The sequence below is a fragment of the Macaca thibetana genome, chromosome 19 (genome assembly GCF_024542745.1).
Source record: "Macaca thibetana thibetana isolate TM-01 chromosome 19, ASM2454274v1, whole genome shotgun sequence".
Classification (NCBI taxonomy): Eukaryota; Metazoa; Chordata; class Mammalia; order Primates; family Cercopithecidae; genus Macaca; species Macaca thibetana.
In genome coordinates, this window is record NC_065596.1 from 23,815,579 (window position 1) to 23,826,546 (window position 10,968).

Sequence of the window (10,968 nt, forward strand, 5' to 3'; positions counted from 1 at the left end):
AGCTTCGCCGGACGCCTGCTCAGGCCCCACAGGTCTGCTCTGCAGAGGCAGCTCCCGTCCCACTAGATGCGCCTGGTCGCAGGGAGGAACTCGGGGGCCTTTCTGGCCGCCCGTCCCGCAGGCTGGGGGACGCTACCCAGGCCTGTTTGACCCAAGTCACGGGAGCGTACAGACCGCGGGACCCGGCTGCTCCCTGTGCCTCCCAGGACAGGCCTCCTAGATCCACGCCCGGCGAAGCCAGGGTCCCAGTGGGGCTGGCCGTGTGCAGTCACTGACGGACCTGGAGGCTGCCTCTCCCTCCCAAGCAGAGCTTCTCTGGCCTCTCATAAAGTAGTTTTATTTAGATTTCAAACAAACCAAAGCAGAGAGAAGAGTCGGCCACGGTGAATCCGTCCACCGGTGCTGGGACGTGGCTCCAGGCCCTGGAGCTGACAGGCGGGCCCGGGCCCCTCGGACCCACACCTGGGTCTCCCAGGCTGGCAGTGGCAGGAACGGCCCCCGCCCACGTTCCCAGCAGCCCCCGTGGCTCCTCCGGGGTACGGCCAGTCCGGAAGCTAGGGGGCCCAGCAGACGTCGGGGCTCAGCTCCCCTCCCGAGGAGAGGTGCGCGGGGCTCTCCCACCCTGGCCGTCCACTGAGCCCCGAGTGACGCGAGCGGCGGTGGGGCAGCCCCTCTTCTCTGAAGCACATGAAAACCCAGAACAAATACGGGAAAGGAGAAAAGAGCCCAGAACGAAACCACCAGAGGAGACGGGGACCAGCACAAAACCTCCGTGAGGTAGTCTGTCGTCGAAGGAGCCACGGGTCCGGCCCTAGTGAGGTAAACTCTGCGCGTTTATTCTGCGGGGTCAGGACTCCTCCGTGCCCGAGTCGTCCTCGTCGTCCCCGAAGCAGCTGTCGGCCTCCTCGCCGCCCTCGCCGTCCTCGTAGTAGTCGTCGTAGAAGAGGTCCGAGCCCTCGTCGGGCGCGGGTGCCTTGGTCTTCACGCAGTACTCGGCCAGCGTGGTGGGCACCTTCACGCCGTCACGCTCCGCGTCCACCTTGGTCCCCAGGACCTGCTTCCTGGGGGGACAGGGCGGGTGAGGGCGCCACCTCCGTGCCTGGACCCGGCCCCTGCCCTGCCCCCTCCCCTCTCCTCCCCCGGGTCCGACGCTCATCCCAGCGCTCGGGTCCGACGCTCATCCCAGCGCTCAGGTTTCTCTTAAAACGGCTGCGGTGGCCGGGCACGGTGGCTCAAGCCTGTAATCCCAGCACTTTGGGAGGCCGAGACGGGTGGATCACGAGGTCAGGAGATCGAGACCATCCTGGCTAACACGGTGAAACCCCGTCTCTACTAAAAAAATACAAAAAAAAAACTAGCCGGGCGAGGTGGCGGGCGCCTGTAGTCTCAGCTACTCGGGAGGCTGAGGCAGGAGAATGGCGGGAACCCGGGAGGCGGAGCTTGCAGTGAGCTGAGATTCGGCCACTGCACTCCAGCCCGGGCGACAGAGCGAGACTCCGTCTCAAAAAAAAAAAAAAAAAAAAAAAAAAAAAAAAAAAAAAAACGGCTGCGGTTGGCCGGGCGCGGTGGCTCAAGCCTGTAATCCCAGCACTTTGGGAGGCCGAGACAGGCAGATCACGAGGTCAGGAGATCGAGACCATCCTGGCTAACACAGTGAAACCCCGTCTCTACTAAAAAATACAAAAAACTAGCCGGGCGAGGTGGCGGCACCTGTAGTCCCAGCTACTCGGGAGGCTGAGGCAGGAGAATGGCGGGAACCCGGGAGGCGGAGCTTGCAGTGAGCTGAGATCCGGCCACTGCACTCCAGCCTGGGCGACAGAGTGAGACTGTCTTAAAAATAAAAATAAAAAATAAAAACGGGCTGCAGTGACCCCTTAGGAAACAGCCCTGTGCATGAGGCGGCCCAGAGGGGAGAAACGACACCGGAGGGGCTAGGGAAGGGCAGGAGGTGCAGCGGGGAGGCCGGACGGCGCAGCAGTCACACCCACCCGCCCCACCCCGAAGCACACCCCACAGGACCCATCAGAGCTAGGAGAAAATAACAATGCCGGGCAACAGGCAGTGCCCAGGCAGCCCCACTCGGGGGCAAAAGGCTTTCCGGAGCGCAGGACAAGGAAGCAGCTGGGAGGGCCACGGACAGGAGGCAGGACCCTCCCTGGAGCCAGGAACCAGCACAGGTGAGACGGGAAACACAGAAACGGCCCGAGCCTCTCCGTGGCCTTGCCAGGATTCTAAACCAAGGGGGCCTGGCCATCCCGGCCGCGGCAGGACGGGAGGCTCCGTTAGCTCAGACTTTCTGGAGGCCCTAAGAGGGCCTGCCCCCAGCTCTGCCTCCAGGACACCCGTCAAGAACGTGCCCCCGGGACTGGCAGCAAAGGGGCTTCCGGGGCGTCCGGGGCTGGCAGGGCAGGGCCGGGCTGCACACTGACCCCATCTGACAGAAAACAGGAACGAGGCCGCAGCCTCGGCACTCCAACCCGGCCCTCGAGCCCCCGTCACCGATCAGGCACGGCTCTGGGCCTGGCTGCTACCGGGGTGTGCAGGTCCGGAGCGGACAGACACCCCCAAGCCCGGCCCACAAGCCCAGCGCTTCCTATGGGGATGCACAAGGCACGGAGGGCAGACGTCTGGCCTCTGGGACGTCCCTGGGCGGTGGGACCTGGCAGATTCCATGCTTTGCTTCCCGGGCTCTCTGACGGGCTGGGCGGGTGACGGGTGCCCTGAGGACGGCACTGCACGGGTGGCGGCCGTGGGGAGATGCACGGGAGGGCCAGGGTGTGACCTGACCTGTGCCGTGGAGGTGCAGCACGGTACACCGCCAGCACGAACCATGAGAGGGGAGCGTCTGGCGGTGCTATTCACCAAGGACCATCCCTGACCCGGCCGTGCTCCACGGCAGCCCGCCTGGTACAGCTCAGTGGGACTCGGGCTGCCACAAGGCCCACACACACACAGATTTAAAACAGGCACAAAGCAGCGAGCACGGCAGTCCACACGGGCACGTGAGTTGGCCCGCAGGGAGTTTTGAGGGATAAAAATAGTGTGGCTTTTATTTCTGCGCTGGGATCTCGGGGAGGCGCCTCAGGGAGGTGGCCGGGAAGAACTGGGCCAAGGAGCCAGCCACATGGGCCAGGTGAGACGGCCAGGCCAGGGCCGCTGAGGACATCTGCACAGAGGGATGGCCAGGGCCAGCTCCCCCGTGACCTCCAGGGGCCAGCAGGTGCTTGCAGGGCACTTCCCAGGAGGCCTCACGGGACCCGCCCACCATGGCTGCTCAGAGCCGGGACCCCCCAGCACCAGGACGCTGCCCCAGGACGACCCCACGACACCAGCTGCCAGCAAGTGCAGGACGGAAGGTGCCCGGGACGCTCGTGGGTCCTGGGGTGAGGAAGACACGTGGATTATGTGTGCAATATTTTAAAGGTCGTTTTTAAGATTCTGCTTATACAAAATAAAAACAAAAATAGGTGAGGCCTCTGTGAGGAAATCTGTGCAATTTCACTCTGAGAAATACAAGCAGACAGGAAGGGCCTCTACATAACAGAAGAAGCAGGAACCATTAACTGTCAACCCGTCAAGAAAGCCTCCCCTGTGTGTGCGGACACGCCCGTGTTTCCCGTTCACACGAGCACAGGCACCCCAGAGAAGAGGCTGTGGGGGTCAGCTCTGGGGCACGAGCGCGACGGGAGGAGAGGGAGAGCCGTGGATCACCACACACAGCCACGCAGGCAAAGTGGACGGCAGAAGGCGCCAGAAGGCAGCCGCACAGCCGTCCCCAGAGCTCGCCAGGCCAAGAGCCTGCAGGGACGCGTGCCCGACACAAGTAAGGCCAAGACCCCTGACTGACAGTCACTGGGCACACACAGCACAACCCCATTTCCTCATTAAAACATGGACATACGTTAAACCGAAGAGTCTGGAAGAATCTATGAAAACATTAACCACTAGGCCAGGGGCAGGGGCTCACGCCTGTCATCCCAGCATCTTGGGAGGCTGAGGCGGGGACATCACCTAAGGTCAGGAGTTTGAGACCAGCCTGGCTAAGATGGTGTAATCCCACCTCTACTAAAAAAAAAATTAGCCGGGCATGGTGGTGTGCACCTGTAATCCCAGCTACTCCGGAAAACGAAGCAGGAGAATTCCTTGATCCCGGGAAGTGGAGGCTGCAGTGAGCCGAGATTGCGCCACTGCACTCCAGCCTGGGCAACCGAGTAAAACTCTGTCTCAAAAAAAAAAAAAAAAAAAAAAAAAAAAAGAGGAGAAGGGGCAAGAGGCTGGGCTTGAACCTGGCTGGACCCTCCGCCACTAGGCCCGGCCTCCATCTGTGACTGGCACCCTGTAAACGGGCACCAGGAAGCTCCGCCACCCTCACCAGGACGGTGGGGCTGGGCGGCCGAGGGATCAGGGCCGGGGTGCAGGCCGGATCCCAGTCTCCCCCGCCCCGTGCACCACCCCCGCGCTCACCGGATGATGTCCGTGTACTCCCGGTCCTTCCCCTTGCTCTCTTTCCACTTCCTGTACATCACGGAGGCGTCCACGTTGGCGGGCGAGAAGGTATTGGGCTCGTTGAGGAGAGAGATCACACTCAGGAGGATGGTCCTGCGGGGAGAGTGGGTTGGAGCGGGCTGGCCCGGGGCACCCCAGCCTTCCGGCTCTTCTCCGGCCCTGAGGGTCACGGGGAAACCTGGACCCACCCAGCAGGCGATTTTCATCTGGCCTCACGGCCTCTGCTTGTGTCTCAGGCCCCCAGTACAGCAGGGGCTGGACCTGCATCAGCCTCCTCCCTCCCACGCCAAGACCAGGGAGGGCAGAAAGGTGCAGACCCCTGTCGGACCCGGGGCTGCTCTCACGCCCACACGTCCTGCCTGGGCTGCACTCCAGAACACACGGGCAACACGGGCCAGGGCCTGTACCTGGGACGACGCCCGGGTGGCACAGGTCGCACGTGGTGACCAACCCAGAGACAGCTGGGGAAGGAGAAGACCCAGCACCGAGGTGGGTGGGACACGTCTCAGTCACTCCAGAGAGTGGGGCTGGCCTGGAGTCTTGTGGGAGTCCGCACAGACACCACAGTGCGGCAGGTCCCATGAAAGCAGCCACCGTGCGGGTACAGGGAGGCCCAGGATCGCCGGCTGGCAGGTCCCAAACCAGGCCTCGGCGCCATGGCCCACGGGGGAGCCCAGCCTACCTCATGTTCTGGGTGGACACGGGGCGTGGGGCCGGCCTACCTGACGTTCTGGGTGGACACGGGGCGTGGGGCCGGCCTACCTGACGTTCTGGGTGGACACGGAGCGTGGGGCCGGCCTACCTCATGTTCTGGGTGGACATGGAGCGTGGGGCCGGCCTACCTGACGTTCTGGGTGGACACGGAGCGTGGGGCCGGCCTACCTCATGTTCTGGGTGGACACGGGGCGTGGGGCCGGCCTACCTGACGTTCTGGGTGGACATGGGGGGTGGGGCCGGCCTACCTGACGTTCTGGGTGGACATGGGGGGGTGGGGCCGGCCTACCTGACGTTCTGGGTGGACACGGGGCGTGGGGCCGGCCTACCTGGACGTTCTGGGTGGACACGGGGCGTGGGGCCGGCCTACCTCATGTTCTGGGTGGACACGGAGCGTGGGGCCGGCCTACCTGACGTTCTGGGTGGACACGGAGCGTGGGGCCGGCCTACCTCATGTTCTGGGTGGACACGGGGCGTGGGGCCGGCCTACCTGACGTTCTGGGTGGACATGGGGGGTGGGGCCGGCCTACCTGACGTTCTGGGTGGACATGGGGGGTGGGGCCGGCCTACCTGACGTTCTGGGTGGACACAGGAGGGAGCCCATCCTACCTGACGTTCTGGGTGGACACGGGGCGTGGGGCCTACCTGACGTTCTGGGTGGACACGGGGCGTGGGGCCGGCCTACCTGACGTTCTGGGTGGACACGGGGCGTGGGGCCGGCCTACCTGACGTTCTGGGTGGACATGGGGGGGTGGGGCCGGCCTACCTGACGTTCTGGGTGGACACGGGGCGTGGGGCCGGCCTACCTGACGTTCTGGGTGGACATGGGGCGTGGGGCCGGCCTACCTGACATTCTGGGTGGACATGGGGGGTGGGGCCGGCCTACCTGACGTTCTGGGTGGACACGGGGCGTGGGGGCCGGCCTACCTGACGTTCTGGGTGGACATGGGGCGTGGGGCCGGCCTACCTGACGTTCTGGGTGGACATGGGGGGTGGGGCCGGCCTACCTGACGTTCTGGGTGGACACGGGGCGTGGGGGCCTACCTGACGTTCTGGGTGGACACAGGAGGGAGCCCATCCTACCTGACGTTCTGGGTGGACATGGGGGGGCGTGGGGCCGGCCTACCTGACGTTCTGGGTGGATGGGGGGTGGGGCCGGCCTACCTGACGTTCTGGGTGGACACGGGGCGTGGGGCCGGCCTACCTGACGTTCTGGGTGGACACAGGAGGGAGCCCATCCTACCTGACGTTCTGGGTGGACATGGGGGGTGGGGCCGGCCTACCTGACGTTCTGGGTGGACATGGGGGGTGGGGCCGGCCTACCTGACGTTCTGGGTGGACACGGGGCGTGGGGCCGGCCTACCTGACGTTCTGGGTGGACACGGGGCGTGGGGCCGGCCTACCTCATGTTCTGGGTGGGGAGCGTGGGGCCGGCCTACCTGACGTTCTGGGTGGACACGGACAGGGGGGCCGGCCTACCTCATGTTCTGGGTGGACACGGGGCGTGGGGCCGGCCTACCTGACGTTCTGGGTGGACATGGGGGGTGGGGCCGGCCTACCTGACGTTCTGGGTGGACACGGGGCGTGGGGCCGGCCTACCTGACGTTCTGGGTGGACATGGGGCGTGGGGCCGGCCTACCTGACATTCTGGGTGGACACAGGAGGGAGCCCATCCTACCTGACGTTCTGGGTGGACACGGGGCGTGGGGCCTACCTGACGTTCTGGGTGGACACGGGGCGTGGGGCCGGCCTACCTGACGTTCTGGGTGGACATGGGGGGTGGGGCCGGCCTACCTGACGTTCTGGGTGGACACAGGAGGGAGCCCATCCTACCTGACGTTCTGGGTGGACATGGGGGGTGGGGCCGGCCTACCTGACGTTCTGGGTGGACATGGGGCATGGGGCCGGCCTACCTGACATTCTGGGTGGGGTTCCACCTCTCTGAGGGCAGCTCCCCGCTCTGGGGGTCGTCCACCGGTGGATGGAGGATGGAGATGCACACGTCCCCCGTCTGCACAAGGAGAGGACAGGTCAGGACAGGTCAGAGGTCAGCACTGGCTCCCAGAGCCACGGGTCCCGGACAATGAGTACGTGAGGCCCGTGGGGGCCGCGCTCACCTCGTAGATGTTAGGGTGCCACATCTTGGTGAGGAACCGAAAGGCCGGTGGAGAGTACGGGTAGTCGATGGGGAACTTGAGGCGTGCCTGCAGGGGCAGAAGGCGGGTGGCTCAGCCCAGCTCGGCCCAGCTCAGCCCCAGGCCCTGCCCCGGCTCACAGGGTGCCCGAGGCCATTCCACTCCCAGTGCTGGTGTGCTGGGGGTAAGGCTCGGGCCATGTGCCTGAGGATGTGTGTGAGGGACACCCTATCCCAACCAAGGCAGGGACTCTCATGGGCCTGGGGTCAAGTCCCCAGCAGGCTGCCTCAAGCCTTTTCCGAGTCACCTGAGCTGATCCCAGCTCCTACGCGGTCCAGGTGGCCGCGGCCTGGCCCAGCACAGCCGCTGGAGAACGCAGGCACTGGCTGCCCAAGTGGCTCCAGGCCTGTGGCAGCCCAGGTCAGGCACATGGGACCCGGGCCAGGGGCACCCACCAGCCGACAGAACGGACTGGCAGGGGCTCCAGGTTCCCCTCGGATGGAGCTGAGGCCCAAGACCAGGCTGCCCCTCCAGGGCCTTGGCAGGCACGGTGTGGGGAGGGTTTGCACAGACGACTGCTCACTCAGCGAACACTGACACCTGCCGGGCCCCGGGCCACGGGAGGGGATGAGTCAGCATGGCCGTCTGCCCTCAGGTGTCCAGTCTTGTGGGGTCAGGCAGGCAGACCCACAGGTCACAGAAGCCTGGCAGGACTCCTTCCCTGTCAGCATCGCCCCCTGTGGCCACCCAGGCCCTGGGGGTCCAGGCCTGCTGGCAAGGACGGCCACAGAGGAAGGACTGCAGCCACGTGCCCGGTGACAGAGCTGTCTGGCCTGCGGCCTGGGGCGTGATGCCACCCACGGCCCTCCTGGGCCCCAGCAGGTAAACAAGGAAGCCTCACTGTTTCCTTCCTGGGCCCCAGTGCCAGGCACAGGGGTGTCTGGGTCAGGGGTCCTGGTGTCACTCAGCACTCCAAGAGGCTGAGGGCAGCACCCCCAAAGAGCAATTGTTGGCGAGGTCCCTCCTGGACAGGGAGAGCTCTCAGGGGTCTTGGGGGTGTCCTCTGTTTGACAGGGAACTCACTGGGGCCCCAAGAGGTAAGGGACTTGGCCACAGCCACAGAGCAAGGCTGGAACTTCAGGCTCAGAACTGCCCAGCAGTTCCCCAAGACTTCGGGCCCCCCAAGCCTGGTGCTGGGTTTCCAGGCGGCCTCACCTGCACCGAACCCCGCCAAGTCCCAACGAGCCTCTCATTTTCAGCACCTCCAAAAATGTCTTTCACCCAGAGCAAACCCAGGCTCCGAGAAGCAAAGCCCCCGCCAAGGCCACACGGCAAGTCCGCCGTGGAGGGCTCTCTCTGGTGGCCCCTGCCCCAGGGCTCGCTCTGGCTCCTGAAGGAACAGCGGCTGCAGGCAGTGGCTGGGCAGCAGCGGTGGCCCTGGGCACTCAGCAGCTCCTGTATTTCCACGCTCCCCCAACTCCCTCCCAGGCACACGGGGAAGGGAGAGCCGCGGTGGGTGGCAGCACCCCCCCGCGTCTCAACGCTGGCCTCTGAGGACTGACCCTGCGGCAGATGTCTAGAGGCCCCCTCCCCAGGAAATCCGGAAAACCGGATTATCCCCTAATGCTGGTCCAGGAGGCTCTGCCCACAATCCCTGGCAACCGGTCTGGTGGGCAGGAGCCAGGAACCCGCATCCCTTCCTTCCAGAACAGCAGCCGCCTCACAGGCCTGGCCTCGAGGTGGGGCCGCCCCTGCTCACAGCCAGCTGCTCCCCCAAGCAGACAAAAGGGGCTGGGGGAGGGGGCTGCTAAAACCATTTGACAACCTCAAGGCCCAAACTCTGTTCCCTGTGTGGGGACGCAGGATTCCAGATGCAGAACCCAAGGACGTCCCACCCTCTGCCATAACCCAGAACCTCAGCTCAGGAATCGCCCCCAGCAGACCAGGCTGCTGCCCTCACAGCCGCTGAGCGCGCGCGGTTCAGACATTAATTAGCCCGGAGAGCACACGCACCGTCTGAGAGGCATCGGTCCCTCGGCCCCATGCCCGCAGCTGGCCGGGGCAGAGCAGGCCCGGCTGTGCCCAGGCTCTTGGCAGGCAGCGACGGTGGGAGGGGGGATTCCTGGACAGGGTGCGCGATCCCCACCTCTCACACGGGGCCCCTCACTTTGTCCCTCTGGCCCCAAGGACCAGGTCCTGGAACTCTACAAGAGCCAAAGGTCACGTCTGGATCGTGAGATCAAGAAAACTGGCCAGGCTTTGGCCTGAGTCCTTTCCACACTGGACAGAAACAGTCTCCCTGCTCCCAACGGCAACACAAACATCAAGAACCTGCTTGGAACGAAACCGCCAGAGGGCAGAAGGAATGGCCCAGAACTCGGGGTTGGGGTCACAGGAAGCCACCTGTTCAGTGGAATCTGAGAAAGCCCAAGGCCAGCTGGGATGAAGCAGCCCGGAGCTTCTGAGGTCGGGGTCCGGGACGCGGGCCGGAGCCGGGGGCCCGGGGAGAGCTGCAGGGAGCAGGTGGGAGGGACGCCCCTGCCTCAGCCTTCGCGAGGGCGCAGGTTACATAAACCCGGGGATGGAGCCCAGGGCGCCTGGCCGGCTGCTATGGGCAAGGGTGGCCGCTTTCCAGGCAGGGCCCGGCTGCCAAGGCTCATCCGGGCCTTTGTTGGAGCCTGAGCGAGTGGCCGCGCCAGCCACCCCCAGGCTGGCCTCGCTCCCCCGCTCACAGGCCCAGCTCCCCAACAATAGCAGCTGCGGGGTCTGGGGGGGGCCTCTTTGTCTCCTCCGGGGAGGGCAGCAGAAAGGCCGGGGCGGCCTGGGCTTCGCTCCCTCTTTCTCGCAGGGGCGGAGGGGGAGGCAGCCGGGGTCGAGCCCCCCCCAGGGAGGAGGTGGGCAAGAGCCCCACGCGCAGATGATACCGGGAGGGCCCCGGGCCACCCCTCTGCGGGCCAGGAGACTACCCGGGGACCGGACGGTGCCTTCAAGGAAACTGAGGATTCTCGGGGACCGCAGCAGAGGCTGAAGGTCCCCGGGACCGTCCGAGGAGGGGGCCGGGCACAGCTGGGTGGGGGGACCCGGCCATAGAAGGGAAGCGAGCCCAAGCCAGGAGGCTGCCGGGCCCGCCCGGGGACCGCGGGGCAGGGAGCTGGTTCCTGGCGCCCGAGGTCGCTCGTGGGCTCAGGGACCCGGGCGGGGGTCGCCGCGCTCACCTTGAAGTAGCCGCCCTCGTAGTAGGTGTTGGGGGGCCCGAAGATGGCCACCTCCCAGTTGTACAGGTCGCCCTCGTCCACCAGGGTCACGCGGAAGCCCTCGACCGGCTCTTCCTGCAGCCCCTTGAGCTCCAGCAGCAGCGCCTTCTGCGAGCTGGGCACTAGCGGCCGGGCCATGGCGGCGGCGGAGGGGCCCGGGGTCGGCGCCGCGCGGGGCCGCGCGACCACCGCGAGCTCGCGAGACGGGCCGGGCCGCGCGCCGTCCGGGGGGGAGCCGCCGGGGCCGCCGCCTGCCTCCTCCTCTGCGCCGCCGCCGCCGCCCGGGGACCCCGAGCGCTCCACCAGCTCTGGCGCCGCCGCCCCACCAGCGCTCGCCTTGGCCCGGCCCGCGCGCCCCG

The 10,968-nt window shown here is 65.9% G+C and overlaps 1 protein-coding gene across 1 annotated transcript; it reads right to left on the bottom strand.

Annotated features, from left to right (window-relative positions):
- Positions 1–311: 311 nt before the first annotated feature.
- On the bottom strand, positions 312–10,968 carry CDC34 (cell division cycle 34, ubiqiutin conjugating enzyme). The gene is made up of 5 exons (XM_050771226.1): positions 10,571–10,968; positions 7,338–7,424; positions 7,134–7,231; positions 4,465–4,599; positions 312–1,061 (listed from the first exon to the last, which is right to left on the bottom strand). The coding sequence occupies exons 1-5, from the start codon at positions 10,745–10,747 to the stop codon at positions 848–850; spliced, it is 711 nt and encodes a 236-aa protein (XP_050627183.1). The 5' UTR covers positions 10,748–10,968; the 3' UTR covers positions 312–847.

What these genes read in the sequence shown, in the direction of transcription:
- CDC34 (XM_050771226.1), bottom strand. Translation starts at nt 10,747, where the DNA reads ATGGCCCGGCCGCTAGTGCCCAGCTCGCAGAAGGCGCTGCTGCTGGAG. An exon ending in ACGAGGGCGGCTACTTCAAG is followed by an intron (nt 7,425 to 10,570) that starts GTGAGCGCGGCG and finishes CTGCCCCTGCAG; the next exon opens with GCACGCCTCAAGTTCCCCAT. An exon ending in GAGTACACGGACATCATCCG is followed by an intron (nt 1,062 to 4,464) that starts GTGAGCGCGGGG and finishes CTGTCCCCCCAG; the next exon opens with GAAGCAGGTCCTGGGGACCA.